General features: G+C 34.3%; 1 protein-coding gene across 1 annotated transcript; it reads left to right on the top strand.

Annotated features, from left to right (window-relative positions):
* The first annotated feature begins 9,943 nt into the window (after window positions 1-9,943).
* LOC104231929 (mitochondrial import inner membrane translocase subunit TIM17-2-like) lies at window positions 9,944-16,262 on the top strand. The gene is made up of 3 exons (XM_009785002.2): window positions 9,944-10,053; window positions 11,069-11,934; window positions 16,000-16,262. Exon 2 carries the CDS (start codon window positions 11,199-11,201, stop codon window positions 11,907-11,909), a length of 711 nt encoding a protein of 236 aa, XP_009783304.1. The 5' UTR covers window positions 9,944-10,053; window positions 11,069-11,198; the 3' UTR covers window positions 11,910-11,934; window positions 16,000-16,262.
* The last annotated feature ends 1,616 nt before the right edge of the window (window positions 16,263-17,878 follow it).

The following is a 17,878-nucleotide window of genomic DNA, read 5'->3' as shown; positions in this document are numbered from 1 at the left end:
TTTTTCGTTTTCTTTTTCCGCAAATGGTTAGGCTTACCTAGTCGTAGAGACTAGGTGCAGTCACGACAGTTCACGGAGGACGACCTTGGGTCATTACACATAAACTCCATTCTCGCCCCGAAGTTGGAAGGTCCACTTGAAAGCACCTTAATTGATTTTGATATCAACTTTGGGTATTCATCCAAGAGTGAAAAAAAGGCTTGAGTGGTGAGATTCTTAGAGTGTGTGCCTAAAAGTCGAGGGCACAAGAGCGATACACGAGTGGTAAAATTTGAGTGCAATTTTTGAGGGATACACTAACGGAGTGAATTGGAGAGGTCCTTTTATTTTTAACTTATTTTTTTTGTTTGTAGGTACTATGTCTTTGAATATTGGAGGTACTTCAACTCTAAAAGAGGGAGTCTCTAATGAGACCATTTTGGAGGCTTTACAAGCTTTGATTATGAAAGTTGACAACATGAAAAATATGGTCAAGTCTCATGAAAACCTTCTTAACCAAAGGCTTTTCACCTAATCCTAACCAAGGAGTGAGAACTAGTGCAACACCACAAAATAGTTCTAATCCTACCGCACCACATGTTGCAAGGCTTATCAATCAACCATAAGTTAATAACAATCAAGTACCTAGACAAGGTCCACTTCCACAAGGTAGACAAGCAAGAGTTGGGCATCAACAACACCTCTTAGGACACAACAACTACAAAATGACTTTGATGATGAATTGGACTATGACGAGAAATATGATGAACCGGTTAGAGTCCAACCTATAAGGATGGACAAGGAGGCTTTCGAGGGAGAGGTGGAAGGCATGGTAGGAACTATCAAGGTAGAAACTTGAATGATGCTTATGATTATGGTTATGATGGAAATGTTGGAAATGAAGAACATGGTAGAAGATAGGGAGATGAAGAAAATCGGGGTCTTAATAACATCTAGACTTCACTTCCTACTTTCAAGGGAACTAGTGACCCCGAGGAATTTTTAGAATGGGAAATACAAATGGAAAGGATATTTGAGCTTAACAATGTATCCGATACAAAGAGGTTTAAGCATGTCATTTCTAAACTTGTTGGTTATGCTTCTTATTGGTGGGAGAAAGAGAATGGAATAGAAATAGAAATGGAGAAATTAACAACGAAACTAAAGAGAAAAGCACAATACGAGAGCAAGATTTGTGCCCGAAGAGTATGTTAATGACTTGCTTACCAAATTTTACAATATGAATCAAAGAAACAAGAATGTGAAGGCTTACTTTGAAGAGTTGGAGACCACTAGGGTTAGAGCCAATATTAATGATAATGGAAGACTCGGGATTTCTAAATTTTTGGCGGGGCTGTAAGAATGAAATTTCTAGCCAAATGACTTTGCACAAATTTGTTACTATACATGAGTCACTCCAAGGGACTATCAAGGTTGAAAATAAACTCCAAGAAGAGAGTCAACTCAAAGAGAGCAAATCCAAAAATTACAACACTTCATGGAGCAAAAACAAGGAAACTTGGCAAGCTCTTTCAAATGAAAACAAGCCAAAAGTTGACTCCAAGTGGCAAAATAACAAAGGCAAATCAAAGGTGGATGCTAACGAGGGAGGTAAAAATTCTAAATCTTATTTCCAAAATCCTAACTCTAATAGGTGCTAAAAATGTCAAGGATATGGCCATAAAATGAGTGAATGTCCTAATAGAAGAACCATAATCCTTATGGAGGAGGCTTATGAAAGGGAAGAAAGTAGAGAATCATGTGAAGAAGAGGAGGCCGAATGTGATAATGAAGTAGAATATGACACTACTAATTTAACTTTGTATGTTGTTAGGAGAGTGTTGAGTGCACAAGTGATGGAAGATATGAACCAAAGAGAGAACTTGTTCCATGGAAGGTGTAAGATTAAAGATCAAGTGTGTTCTTTGATTATTGATGGTGGTAGTTGTACTAATGTTGCTAGTGCTTCTATGGTCGACAAATTGCACTTGAAGACTCAAAGTCCTACTCGTCCTTACAAACTCCAATGGCTTAATGAATGTGGTGAACTTAAAATGACTAGACAAGTCTTGGTGAGTTTCAAAATTGGACTTTGTGATGTGGTACCCATGCAAGCATGTCATTTATTGTTGGGGAGGCCATGGCAACATAACAAGAATGCTCTCCATGATGGAAGGACTATTAAATATTCTTTTGAGAAAAATGGCAAAAAAAATAGTTCTTACTCCTTTGACTCTGTGTCAAGTGAGTGAAGACTATAGGCATATGAAAGAGTTGAGCGCGAGAACCAAGAAAGAAGGAAAAGAAAAGATTGAAAAGAAAGTGTGAGCACGTGATTTTTGCCTCACATAAAATACTCCTATAAAATAAAAAAATAGATTTTTTCCAATTACTTGCCATTTTATAGGATTTTGTAGGATTTTTATTAATTGTTTGCATTTTTGTACAAGTTTAATTTTTATTTTAATTATGAAAAAATATCAAAAGTATCATGCATTGCATTTAGGATTTGTTTTTATTTTTAGAATTAACCAATAATTATTTGCTTTATAAAAATTTGAAAATCACAAAAATAGCCCATTTTTATATTTTTGTCTTTTACTTTTAGTTTATTGATTTTCCTCTTTTAATTAGAATTAAGTAATATTTATAATATTTATAATTAGTTAATTAGTTTAATTTCACATTTTTAGATAATCTAGGATTTTAATTTCTAGGATTTTTAATTAAAAAAAAGAAAAAAAAATAAGGAGTTTAATTAATTGGGTTTAAATTCGGAACTTAGGCCATGTTAAAGCCAAAATCACTCCAAACAAATTTCCCCAGCCCAAGTCAAAATCGGCCCAATACCAGCCCATTTCGCTACCTGGCCCAATTATTTTTTTCTTTCCTTTTATTTAAACACCTAAGACCTAATAACCTAGAGATAGAGAAAAAAATATCAGGAGCTCCTGGATTCCAAACAGAGAACAAACGACGCATTTTACACTGGAGCTCCCTTCTTCTTCTTCTTCTTCTCGATTTTTTCTAAAAACCACAAACAAAATCATACACTCCAACCTCGCAGAACAACAATGCCGTTCACCTCTGAAAAGCTCTAGAAAAAACTAAAATTCTGATTCTTCTGTGTTCATAACTGTTGGGTTTTCATTTTTGATATCTGGATTTAAAATTGAAGTTTGGTTGCTGGTTTCCTGCTATTGAATCTTCTGACTAGCAGTTGAACTCTCATTTCCATTTTTGACCTTTATTTGGTCGAGTTCTTCTGCTGATTTCTGCTGCTAGAGGATTTCGAGGTTCATCTTCCATTTCTGGATTTACAACAATTAGAGGTTGTTGAGGAGTTCTTTGTTGCTGGTTTAGCTTGCTCGAGTTTGCTTGTCGAATTTCCTTCTTTGTAATCCAGAAATTTTCATATATAAAAGCATTTATTTGGTTTCTTTTGCTGCCATCTTCAGCTTAGATGTTGTATTTGTTGCTCAAATAGTTGTCGTTCATTAGAGGTGTTTCGGTTCATGTAAGAATTGAGATGACGCAACATCATTTGATTGCAGACATACAGAAACGGGTACTTTTTCTATCGTGCAAGTAAAATATTTTCTTTTATGGAGCAGAATTTGATATGATTTATAATCACTTGATGTTATCTGCATATTTAGAATCTAAACTTCACTATTCTTATCTTATTATATGGTGCTGGTGTTCTGATTAGTTACACCATGGAGAAAGAGAATGTTGGACAATAGATCTTATTAATTTGATTCTATATTAAAGTTTTTATTTCCTATCTGGCATCTTGTTTTGACAATTAATTGTATCTTTTATGTTATCGCTAGTAAAGGGAATTTGCGGTTTTACACATAAGTTCCAACTCTAATATTGTGTTTGTACTGTAAAATACTAAAGGTCCGAATGAAATGCTCTAGGATTTATTATATCCCTCTAATACGAATATGATGTTGCATACAAAAATAAATGTAGCTACTGAGCTTATCGGAAAAAGAATTAACTGTGGCTATAATTAGTTATTCGTTAATGAATTTGTATCCATAAGCCTTACTCTGCAGATATTTTGGTTTCTTGATTTCTATAAGATGGGAGATCATTATTAAAAAGACTTTATAGGATAACAGATTTTGGTTTCTTGTTTACTCTTTAGCCATAGTATGATTACTTCTGTTATCAAGTGTTAGATGTATTCGTAGTGATCAAATTCCCATTTTCTTCTACGAATAACTCCATAGTTTATGACCTTACAAACGATGTCAAATTTAGTAAAACCAATAAATCATGAACATCGTAGCTTGCTTTAGACGCGACTAATAAACCATCGTGACTATGGGTACGGTTCCTGTGGCATAGTCAGGATACCTAATTTTCAAATTCGGGGATGCATTTCATGTAACCCGATTATAACAACTTCGAATAATAAAACCCTTTGAAATAATTTGAGGCGTGCCATGCCAAACAAAATTTATAATCCATGGCCCTCATAAGATTAAGTCAAGAGTTAACGCTTATAGAAAAAGGTTTGAGGTGTGCCATAAATAAATTAAATCATCCATGGCCCTCACAAATGTTGCTATTGAAAATTGAATCTTTGTAGTTCTTTGGGCGCGTTATTTAAATAATTCATCATAGCTACGAGTACAGTTCCCGTGACGTAGTTGTAATTTTTAATTACTAAAATCCGGGTGTACATTTCATGTGACCCAATTTCAATCTTCAACAATGTTGAATAAAACATGTCGTGAATCGCGGGTGCATTTCATGTAGCGTGGTTTGCCATGTATTCCAAAACAAACAAGTGTATGACAATCATAACTTGTACAAAAAAATAAATCCATAAATCCTAAAAGCAGTTAAAATAATTAAATAAAAGCGATTTAAATAAGTTAAAATGTACCATAGGTTAAAACATGTATTAAAATCAGACAATAGACCAATTATAATAGTTTAAGCGATCGTGCTAAAACCACGGAACCCGGGAATGCCTAACACATTCTCCCAGGTTAACAGAATTCCTTACCTAGAATTTCTGGTTCGCAGACTTCAAAAGGAAAGTCGAATCTCCTCGATTTGGGATTTTAAAATAAACCGGTGACTTGGGACACCAAATAAACTATCCCAAGTAGCGACTCTGATAAATATATAATCCCATTTCGAATAATGTCACATAAAGTGGAAAAACTCCCTCATACCCTCGGCTGTGTAAAAAAGAAGGTGTGACAGAAAGAGAGAGAAAACAAGAGAGTTCAAGTGAGGGACATTCTTCTTATAATTCTTTCATGACTAATTCTTTTCTTGCTAGTTGTTTGGCTTATTGTGTAGATCCTTTGAAGAAAAATTCAAGTGGAAGTCTTCAAGAAAGAACTCCAAGTGAAGTGACCGAAGCCACCCTAGCCCAAAATGAAGATTCTTCCATTCTTTAAGGAGGTAAAATAGAATCTTTAGAAGTGCATCAAGGTATGATTGCAAAGCCTAACACTCTTTCTTCTTGTGATGAGCATAGTGATATTTCAAGTGTTAGTTTGGGTACATTTATTGATTCTAATGATTCTTTGAGTTGTGGAGATACACTAGATAATGATTCTAGTTGTTTTGATGGTTTGAATGACCTATTTGCTTATGAAGAAGCATTAATTGAGGTAGAGGAAAGCGTAAAGGTTGCATCTTTATGTGATTTTATTGAGTTTGATCCATTAATTCCTATTGTTCATGCTTTCTATTTTGAGGATCTTTCTTTAATTGATGATGGTTGCTTATTTGAAGGTGAATTGAGTGGTAAGTTTCAAGCTTTAAGCCATTTAATTCTTTCTTGTTTGATTGTGAGATGGAATCTTTTGAGTTTGATTTGGATTTACCAATCAAAGGTTCCATTTTTGAGAAGTCGTTTGAGATTACTAATGAGATTGTTTTGGAAGCTAAACTTTTTGAAAAAGAAGAAAGTTCTTTACTTGGTGTAAACTTTCTAACTTATTCCACTCATATATTTGATAGAGCTAATTTGTTCCACTACACTAGTGCTTTGAGTTTAAAGCAAGTCGATAACTTTCATGTGGATTGGTGTTATGAGTTTAAGAAAAAACATGCTAAATTTTTCTTGAGTGATAATATTGGTGAAGCCAAGAGGCTTATTTTGTTTCAATATACCATTCATATTCTTGATTTCTCATGTCGGCTTGATTTCAAGAATGACTTGTTTATTTGGCTTATGCTTATCCTTGGACTTGATAAAGCTACGAGAGTTAATACTTTTCTTGATGATTCTTATATTGAGGCACACTTAGTGTGTAGATTGGAGGTATCTCATGACAATTCTCATATTTTGGGTAGCTTTTATGCTTTGTTTTGTCCATGGGTATCATTAGATTTTGGTTTGAATGGTACATTTATCTTACTTATTAGTTTGGATGCTTGGATTTACCATAAATTTGCTAAAATATAGTTTACTTGTTAGTTTGAGGCACTTGCTTATGTCCAAGTTAAAATTTTACTAATGAAGCTCCCTTTCTTTTGTTTAAAGGTCCAAATTTGAGGACGAATTTCTTTTAAGGGAGGGAGGATGATACAATCTAGATAGCCATTGAGCGTTGGAGACTACTTTCATAATGGGGCGGGTACATATATAATTTCGCTAACAATTAAAGATTATACTATATTTGGTGGCTATATTTGTAATATTTAGCTCCCTAGAATAAATAGCCTTTAAGGCTCTCATTTTAGGGTTAGATTATTTTGATATTGTGAATGAATGAATAGATTATTTTGATATTGTGAATGAATGAATACTCATTGAGAGTATTTAGGATGACTACTTGTTAAGGTGAACTTGCAAGAGGATTACTTTCCCTTAAGGGTTATTCCTATAGTTTTGAGTTAATTAAGTATTAAATTGATTGAGTATTTATTTATTTCAAATATTCTTTTAATTTCCTTAGTTGATTCTCTACTAAATCTTTATCTTTTTATCATTTTATTCGTATTCTTGTTATTTTGCTTCCACGTTCGTATCACCTCTTCCCCCGCTGTAGTTACTCAAAAACTTTTCTGATTCATTATAAGCTGTTGCATTAATTGCTCTTTATGTACTGATGAAATCATCTTCTTTTATCCCCTGGTGCGGTAGATGGCAGTGTGCTCTACAATTCTATTACTTTTGGAAATTCTACATTTGATATATTTGAATTAGTAATCGGCTAGTATTTGCTGGTTTGCTTAATTGAAATATTCTTTCCTCTTCAATGTAGCTTAAGTTTTTTCAATGCAGGTTCTCTAATAACAAAGGTTTGTCTAACTTCCAAAAGTGATGCATCTTTCTTTTGTCTGGTATAGAAGAATGTACCAAGGAAGCAAGCTGAAGAATGTACTTTATTGCAAGTACATCTATCATAATCATTTTGTTATTTTGTACAAACTTTGTTCCTAGGCAGATGTTTACGGCATGAAGCGTTAATCAGGGGCGGATTTACATGGTGGCAAGCGGTGTCACAGAATACCGCTTCGTCGAAATTTTTACTATTTATATATATAAAAATAATAAGTAAAATAGAAATACAAGATAAAATTATTAAAAGTGACACCACTTGCAATGAAACATCTCAGTAGTCTAGTGGTTGTTAGCTTCAAGTATTATGTGAGAGGTCTTGGGTTTGAACTCCCTTGGTTCCACAAAATATTTTTTGACTGTTACGGCCCTTTTACTAGAAATAGTGACACCACTTATGAAAAATTTTGCGCGCCTTTGGTATTTTTCTAGCTATACAAACACAAAAATAATGTTGTTGGGCGTATGCCCGTGCATAGGTACTGGCACCAGCCATCTAGTGAAAGAATAAATGTCTGTACACTCTTGAAAATGAAAACACAACTATGTCCAAGTTTTACTTCTGAAAATTAAGAAAAATATAAATTATGTATTAGATGGAGTAAAGATGAGGCTGGTTCAAATAACCCTATTAACAAGAAAACATTAACCCATAGATCATTTATTATTTTGGCTAAGCTTCAAACTCATTGAAATGTTGAAGCATATGCTTAATAGAAGCAAATGAAACAAAAGCATACTTTCATAAACTTTGCACATTCAGCTCAGGCGTTTGGTCCAGTGAAGAGTAACGTATGGGTTAGGCGCATGTAACGGGTTCGATCTTATCATGAGAAAATTTTACCATTACCCATCGAATTTCGAACCGTGTATCACTGACTCTAGAGATTTCTTGGCTAAGATTTTTTTCCCTATATAAATGTAAATCTAGTGATGAGGGGCGTGGTATACAACTAATCCAAATGTCTTAGCTACATCAAGTGCCCAAGGTAAGAAAACAAAGGCAACCCGGTACATTAAGCTCCCGTTATGCGCGGAGTCCGTGGAAGGGCCGGGCCACAAGGGTCTATTGTATGCAACCTTACCCTGCATTTTTGCAAGAGGTTTTTTTCACGGCTCGAACCCGTGATCTCCTGGTCACATGATAACAACTTTACCAATTACGTCAAGGCTCCCATTCAAGTGCCCAGGCAAGAATGCATCGTAAACTAAGCAATCAATTTTATAACCCAATCTCTCAAGTTTTTCAATAAGTTTTGCTAGTGTTTTTTATCCAACTTGTTTGAACTTCTTTAAGTAAACTTCATTGCTCTCTGCTTTTGCAACACCTCCATCATCATAACCATCTGAAATAGTGTCAATATTAATGGAATCATATGATTTTTCCATGGTTTTGAGTATATAAGGAGTAGTGACTAATGTAACTTTGATTCCTTTTGTTTCTAAACGTTTGGAAAATTGAAGCATAGGATTTATATGGCCTTCTATTGGAGATGGCAAAACCAAACAATGAGCTTTGTAAGAAACTCTCATGTTGGCTGTTGCATTAAATAGTTTTTAATATAAAAATAGTGCTACATGAGCAACAAAGACTCGTTAGTTGAGTAGGTTCACTTTACATTTTCTTTGGATTGTTGTTATATTTTGTTTCCTATCATATTATATCGTATCGTTTTTAAAGAATATAATATTTAGATAAATTATATTATTTTTCGTTGTTTCATAATATCACACATTCTAGCATTTTAAAAAATAAGCTTCCAATATTATTTTGAAAAAGAATAAAGTATGTTGTAGAGTAATTATTAAAAAGGTAGGATAAAGAGTAAAATAAATTATAATAAGGGCTGGATGAAAAGATATCAAGTAACGATGTGGCCACATAACTTGTTTGGATGGTTGTTACCCATTGTATCATATCGTATTGTTACTTTAAATACAATGTTTGTTTTGATTGTTACTTAAATTTTATTGTATCGTAGCGTTAAATCCATCGTTACATAACGACGAAATGTGCCACTTTATGTAACGACCGATTTGGTATGGTCGCGTCGTCACCTTGTCTTTTTCTCTCAATCTCACCCTTTATTATTATTAAATTATTTTATTTTATCATTTACCCTACTTTTTTTATATAGTAATTTTACTTTGTATCATAAATTTTCTTTATAATATTGCAAATTTATTCTTCATATTGCTCGTGAGTGATATCATGAAACGATGGCAAACGACACAATCTATCCAAACATTGTATTTATCAAACGATACAGTACAATACAATGCAGTACGATACGATACATTATGAATCGGTCGTTACATAAAAAAAGGTCTTTTTATTGTTGCATAATAAATTTAACAATACGATATAATAAAATTTAAGTAACAATCAAAACAAATATTATATTTAAAGTAATAATACAATACAAAATAACTATTAACAACCATCCAAACAACCTGTTACAAAACAAAGGTTGTGAATTTGACAGATCAATTAACGCTTATGACTAATGGAAATGGGAGTGTGTCTAATCCAATTAACACGTTACTTGATAAAAAAACCAAATAGAAGAAAAAAAAAGGAAAGAAAATAATAACCCGTTAACCCATATGGTTATCAGGTAATACCCATGAAATATCAGGCAAATCCCTATTTTTGTAATTCTTCTAGGTTTTCCAGCTTCTCCATTTTTTCTGCGTCTCGCTCACCTGGGTCGGTGCCACTGACCTCCCTTCTACGTCTCTCTCAGGTAAATTAAAATATCTTTCTTTTAGCTCGCCTTTCTGTTCGCTAAAACTTTTGCTTACAGTGTTTAACTCTCAGATGTTTTGTTGATGAAAAAAAGAAAATTTTTGAACTTCAAAATGTCAACTTTTTTCACTGTTTTTTGTGAGTTTCGCAAATTAAGTCAGTTCTAGACCTAGTTAACGAAGAAGTGATACGGAGCATTTGTATAGATGACTAACTAATTTGGGATTGAGGTCTAGTTGATTGATTGGTTAATTAAAGATATCAGCTTATGTAGCGCAAGTTGTTGTTGTTTTGGTAATTTGCGTTTATGTGTTTCCTAGTTTTGTTGAAGGAGGCTTTTTTCTTTATTTATTTATTGAAAAGAATGCTAGTATTTGTTATTTATATGTTCGGTCCTCAAAATTACATTTGTTCCAACTTTCAAGAAACCTATAGATTTTTTTTCAATGTTAGTCTATGGAAGTTTATAGCTTGTGTTCAAACCCTACAACAACAGCAAACCCAGTGTAATCGGATAGAGAGGCTGTTTCGGTAGACCTTCGTCTCAAGGATGTGTGTTCAAACCCTACCGCTGAAAAAAGCCTGTGCACCATTGACCCTCGGAGATTTCTCGGTTAAATAAACAAAGTTTATAGCTTGGCTTTTTAGCTCGCTGAAATATTCTGTTGTTAAGATATCCTTTCCAAGAGTGATCTGAAGTTGTTAAGTAGCTGAGAAAGAAGTTATTGCCCTTTTTATATAAAACTGTTGTTAATCTTTTTGAAGAATAATGTTTTGGCTTATAAAGAAAGGGCGAATGGATAAGTAGCTGAGAAAGAAGTTATTACCCTTTTGTATATATAAAACTGGGCTTCCGTTGCTACTTAAGCTGAGTTATGACTTTGATAGCTATAAGACAAAAAATTGTTCTTGTTATAGTGTTCGATGCAAAGTTTGTGTTCATGTTAGTGGAATACTGTTGTTTTCAGTGCTCAAATGGATGGCACGGCTTGATGAGAACTGTTTTGATGCAGGTGAAATCTTTGCATTCTAATGTTGTTATATCAAACCAATCACTTGTTTGGAAAGTGAAAACAAGTTTGCTTGGTCAGTGTCATCCCCTTTAACCTTTTTCCTCCCGGTTAGTGATCGTCCCCTTTAACAATGGGAACACCAGAGACCTCTCGTGAACCTTGCCCTGACCGTATACTTGATGATGTTGGCGGTGCATTTGGTATGGGCGCTGTTGGAGGTGCAGCCTTCCACTTCATAAAAGGCACATACAACTCACCAAAAGGTGAGCGCTTGGTTGGTGCTACACAGGCAGTGCGCATGAATGCTCCTCGTATTGGTGGTAGTTTTGCTGTGTGGGGTGGACTGTTCTCCACGTTTGATTGTACAATGGTTTATCTCCGTCAGAAAGAAGATCCGTGGAACTCAATCATTGCTGGTGCAGCAACTGGTGGCTTTCTCCAGATGCGGCAGGGATTAGGTGCTGCTTCTAGATCAGCAATGTTTGGTGGAATTTTACTTGCGTTGATAGAGGGAGCTGGAATTATGTTGAATAAAGTCATGAGTGCTCCCCAGAATTTCCCGCCCATGGATGAGCCATTACCAAATGCCCCTGGTGTGCCTGGATATCCAACCGGGCAGCTGCCTGGTCAACCAATGGGGCAGCTTCCTGGTCAAGCTCCAGTAAGTATTGATGGCATGATGGCTGAATCTTCAGCACCGTCCTCTTCTTCCTCAAGTTCCTGGTTTGGAGGGCTTTTTGGGGGTGGAAAGAAGGAGGAGACAGCGACAAACAGTGGTAGCAAGACACAGGTTTTAGAGAGCTTTGATGCTCCTAGCCCACCTACCTTTGAATATAAATGAGTTGAAGACCTGAAATTCTTTGCAGGTTGGTTAATGTTATTTTCTTTATTATTTGGATTCCTTATGTAGTATGAACCAGTATATTGATTTATCAGTGTGGCCAAGGTTTTGCTATGTTTCAAGGAAAGGATAGATTCCTGAATAAATGTCTTCCTTCAATAGCAATTATGTGCTCTAGTCTCTATAAAAACTGCGCCGGAGAAAGGAAATAAAATCTTGCTTTATATGCATTGACGTGTTCTTCAGAATGAAGATCACCATATAATTGAAACTTGTTATTGACTGCTTGCTAAGGTGTTGTGTCCTGTTAATTAGATGTGTTCTGATCTTGTATGTATTTGAGAGCCTGTTTGGCCAAGCTTCTGGGAGGTCAAAAGTATTTTTCCCCCAAAAAAGTACTTTTTAAAAAATTTAAGTTGTTTGGCCAAGACGGAGAAGTATTTTTGGCCAGTAGCAAAAGCAATTTTTCTGCTTTTTGGAAGAAGTCGAAAATTAATTTATTCAAGACAAAATTATCCTCACCATAAATATATGTTGTCCAAATTATCCCTTACTGATTTAAGTTTTTTCTTTTCATTTTGTTTTTAGTTTTCACCATTCTTTTAAAATTAAAGATATCATATACATGAATCATATTGTAACTTTCCAAATTCTTTATTGACTTTTCTTGTTTTTGATTTTTTGTTTGTGTAATGTCTTGTAACTTTCCAAATTATTTTTCTTTTTTCATACTAAAGCATATTATCTATATGTTTCTTTGGATTATCAATTCTCTTCTTACAAATAATCATTTATAATTTCTTCTGTTATAGACTATTAGTTCAACAATCTTTAAAACAATTATCAAATCTAATTTGTGAAAATTACCTACAAATAACTAATAAATTTACAATTGCATCGCATAATCTATCTATATATTATTAAAAGAAGAAGAAAAGCCATTCACATTAAGCCAAGTGGCAGCCTCACAATAGGTCACTTGGCAATTTACGACAAAGTTAGGTTAGATAATAATTAGTTTCTTTTTGAATTTAAATTTAAAAAAAAAATCAAATTATACATTATGTGTTGTTAATAATTAGTTACTCTTTTTGAATTTGAATTTAAACATACTTAACTATTTTTTTTATGAAAATAATTTTTGTATATATATTTAAAATTATTTTCTATTTTACGTTTAATGCCATTTCTCAAGTTTAACACTCAGAATCATCTAGTTACAACGACCATGACTATACAAAATTTCACCCGACAATATTCTTCTACCAATAAAGAATTCAACTATTATGCTAATGAAGACATTACTGCAGAGATTGAGGAGATGAGCCTTCTGGTATTCCTTTAGAAATGCAAGACAGTCTACTAATATGGAGACGTTGTGTGATAGAAGTAGAGATGAAATTGTTGAGAAATGTTATCATGTTTGAGTGATTTTACTTATTATTTCATGTGGATTATCAATATATAGTAATTTGTGAAATAGACTTCTAATTCATAATGGATGATGTATTTTAATTATTTAAATCATCATGTAACAATAAGTTATTATACTAGATAATATTATATACTTTGGTATAACTATATATGTAAAATTGATTCAAATCTTTAATATATATGTTTACTTTATGTTTCATATTTTAATTAAATAAAATAAAAATAATAAAAGTATCTTACGATAAATATTTAAGTTTATTTTTCTCTTTAAAATAATTATAAGACCTTGGTACTATCTTTTTTGGTAATTTGACACACAAAATCACTTTTTAGAAAAATTGGCCAAACACAATTTGTTTATCAAATGTTGCAAAAAGTACTTCGTAAATGAATTAGTCAAACACAAACTTTTTTTTTTCTTTTCAAAAGTACTTTTGGAAAACGTACTTCTAAAAAAAATTACTTTTCAAAATAAGCAGATTTTGGTAGCTTGGCCAAATAGGCTCCGAATCTTGTAGGTTTTGCAATTCTTGAATTTATTATTGAACATGTATTATATCCCTAAAATAAACTTTGATTTACCTGTAGAAAACTGTACTAATCTCTCTGAGATGCCTCATCGTTGGTGCCTGCACTATAACTCTGTGCCATATTGGTATATTATGCGGGTGTAATATAGGAAATACTTGTGGCCCTTAGGGCCTTGGTCTAGTGGTAAAAGCGCAATATGTGATGTGTGGATTGGGCACACATCATAGTTTCGAACTCTGCCACGGACAAAAGCTTGGTATTCAAGTGGAGTAGGGATGATGGGAGGGCACATTATCCACCGAGTTCTAAACCGTGCACCACCGGTTCCCAAGGATTTCCTGGTTATAAACAATTATAGGAAATACTTATATGTGACACGAGTTTGTTATTTCTTAAAAAGGGAGAATAACATACATAACTAATTATACACTTGCTCATTTTTGGATTATCTTGAAGTAGAAATGGGAGCTATGATTAGTTCCTTTTCTTTTTGTGAGGTAAATAATTCAATTGATGCGGGACAACTCATGTGCAAGCAATATACCAAAGTAGAGGGCCTACACCAAAATGCCGTTCTCTACAAAAAAAACTGTCAATCTTCTATACACGGATCAATCTACAAAATGCTTAGTCTGCCTATACATCAACAGAACATAATCTTTACATTAACAAAACTAACAGAGACCTCATGGGTGATGTATAGAGTCATGCTATAAACCTACAAGAGCTCTCCAATTTCGTCCATTTTAGGACCCATATGAGGGCTAGAGGGGAAACATCCCATGCCGTATACCTTTTTTCACTTCTAAAGGCTCAACTGTGTTGCACATCTTTTAGTGTGTTCGTTCTACGACTAGTTTAGTACCACCCAACATAGTTGGGTTGCCACATGACAAATGCAATAGAAGAAAGTTCATATTTTCACCTGAGTATCTGACATAAAGCACCAACCAACATATGTGAGCCTCATCTTTCTCGTGATTTCAGCTATGAGCTATGCTCGGTTCTTTTATCCTCCTTCCTCCTGGGAGTTCTTATTGTCATTTTCTGTTTCAAGAATATAAGAGGGATGCTGCGTTCAACTTTATGGACTAGGAAATAGCAAGGAGGCAACTCCTTAATATTGCTTGAACTAGACTGACAATAGTCAAATGCTGTTAAATGCACTGCCCAAAAAGTTCAAAGTGATGCCTTGTAGAATCTCAAAGTCAAATTTGACAGCAGCTTTGAGTTTGAGCAAGCTTTCTCATGTGTTCACCCACACCCTCTACGGAGAGTTGCCCGCTGGTCACTTCAGGGTTCCTTTGGGTTTGTTCTGACCTTTTTACCGCACTTATTGGGAGTGACATCAAATACATGTAATAGGTTGTTGGTATGCTAGGCGTAGTACTCTTTATCAAAGTTCCGTTCCCTCCTTTTGAAAGCTCTCTCTTTTGGGACTCAGCTCTTTTCTTAATCCTCTCTGTCTCTCGATTATACACAACACAATCCTTAAGAGATGCTCCGAGTGGTAAATCTAAACAGGTCGTCAGGTCAGGAGAGATCCTACCTTGCATCTAAAAACTTGTGCTAGTTGCTCAATGTTCTGCACTTCCAATTTATCTTTGTGTTTGCCACTTTTAGAGAAAAAATGCTGGAGTTCTTATCTACTGAGGTATTTATCTGCTATCTGTTGTATGAGACGCTAACCTTAAGTTCTCGCTTTCTTCTTCCTCTGTCTCATTTTTCCAACACTGAAACCATGAATTTCTTTCTTTCCTTTTCTAGTGAAATACCAAATTCACAACTCACAACCACCTACTCCAGCAGTGCATGTCTTCCTCTCTCTAACAATGTACTTTACATTCTGCTTCGCTCAGAGGATGAGAGAATTTTTTTTTTTTTTTTGTTTCCACCTTGCTTTTGGCAGAGGCTGTATATCTAGTAGCAGAGGGCTCGATCCTTAGCCATTTCTTTGTTTTTTTCTTGTTTACATAGGTGAAGTTGACAACCTGATAGATCCTGGATGAGTAGGGTATTTTGATCTTCCGTCTTCATTGTTGCTTGACATTTTCTCTTGTTTCTCATTTCTTATCCTTTTATGAGCAAGTTATAATCATAGCATTTGCTTGAATCCGTTTTGTAGGGGGAGCATCTCTGGTGGTCGGTACACTTGTCACGCTTCTTGATCCGCGCCAATTTTTGGGATTAGTAAATGGCGTATTATGGATCTTAATGACATAGTGGGCTTGTTGGTGCAGGCAACTTAATCTACAGTACTTGACATTAAGATGTATTGCACCATAGATTTAATGGTATTAACTTCTGATTGTTGTATGAGTTGGCAATTTTTGTTCAAACCTGAATGATCAAACAAGTGCAAAAATAAAGTTCTTTTGTATATGGAAACACCTTCTTGGGCAACATATAAAGTTCTTTTGTAGGGCCACTTCTGGATAACTTTGTTTTTTAAGTTGCTCGACTACAGTAGATATTATATCTGGTGGTACTTTTTGTAGCGAATGCCCTTTTCTGGAAAAAGGGAAGCATGCTTAGATAGTAAAACCTTTTCTCAGAGAGCAAATGCCTCTAGAGAGGCTGCCCTCGAGGCTTTGGTTCAATGGGCCACGACATCTGATGTGTGAACTAGGCGTACGTCACAGTTCCAACCTTGCGACGGAAGAAGCATGGTATTAAAGTTGGGAGGAGGCTAAAGGGGTAGAGACATACTTTCTCTAGTTTTTGAACCTGGTAGGGGTAAGGTTTGCGTACACACTATCCTCCCCAGATCCCACGGTGTGGGATAATACTGGGTATGTTATTGATGTTGACTATTCCACCAAGTTGTGATTCTAAAAGAAGTTTCTCCTTTACTTAGGTTTATCAAAACAACAACAAACCTAGTATAATCTCACGAGTGGGGTTTGGACTCTAGGAAGAGTAGTGTGTGCGTAAACCTTACCCCTACCTTGAGGGTAGATAAGCTGTTTCCGATAGATCCCGGCTCAAGGAAAGAAAAAATTTAGGTTCATCGAAAAAGAACCAAAAAAATAAAAAAGGAAGAGTTAAAAGAAAGAAACCTTCCAATAAGTATATGCTAGTTAATCTTTGATTAAGGTTAATTTTTAGCCCTGAATGGAGTTACATTATTAGTGAAAAAAGAATTAGTCAATTGTGTATTTTTTTTTAACCGAGTGTGCTCACCCCAATTTTAGCTTTACAGAAATTCTCAAGTTGATGTTCTTGAAATAGAAACTCATAAATTATTGGATCTTTTGCAATCCCTCAATTCCATTGTACATGGCTACATGCAATGCACTTTTATTAGACCATGACATCCACGAACAAAAATGCAACGCACTTTTCCCTTCTTTTTTTTTTTTAAAATTTTTATTATACTTGCATTAATTTGGGTCACCCCCCGTCCATCCACGAAATTTCACAAAATTGCTTGTCTATTTGTCTAGAAAAGAATAATGAGAGTTAAAATACAAGAACGTAACACATGTTATGAAATATTATATAATATAGTGGATGTCTATAACTCCTAAAGAAGTTATTCCCACTACTCTTCTCCATTAACCTCCACTGCTTCTTATCATTACGGTTGTAACTTTCACACCCGCATAACCTCCTCCATGATATTTTCCCATAATTTCAATAGTTAATACCATATTCATGATATCTCTTTGTATTACCTAAATATCATTCAATAAATAGAGGGTTTGGACATCACATTGTACAAACTTGGAAAACACTTGTGTTTGATGAAATAAGAAAGTTCTCTCTTTTCCCTTTGTCTTTTGTATTTTCTTATTTTTATATTGTTACTTTGAGCTTAGTTTCTTGACAACGCATTTTTATTTTTGAGTTTTAAGCTATATACATTAGCGTTGTAAAAATGCTTATACAATTATGTTATTTATAAAGCATTTACATATTAAGTTCATAACAAGCATTAATTGATTACCTAATAAAAATAATAAGTAATTTATTATAACAGATTAAAATACATTAATAGTGTA

Source organism: Nicotiana sylvestris, chromosome 4 (assembly GCF_000393655.2).
Source record: "Nicotiana sylvestris chromosome 4, ASM39365v2, whole genome shotgun sequence".
In the NCBI taxonomy this organism is placed as follows: domain Eukaryota; kingdom Viridiplantae; phylum Streptophyta; class Magnoliopsida; order Solanales; family Solanaceae; genus Nicotiana; species Nicotiana sylvestris.
Note: the sequence above shows the minus strand (reverse complement) of the source record. Positions and strands in the feature narration are given on the sequence as shown.

Coding starts and splice junctions, on each gene's coding strand:
- LOC104231929 (XM_009785002.2), top strand. CDS start 11,199: ATGGGAACACCAGAGACCTCTCGTGAACCTTGCCCTGACCGTATACTT.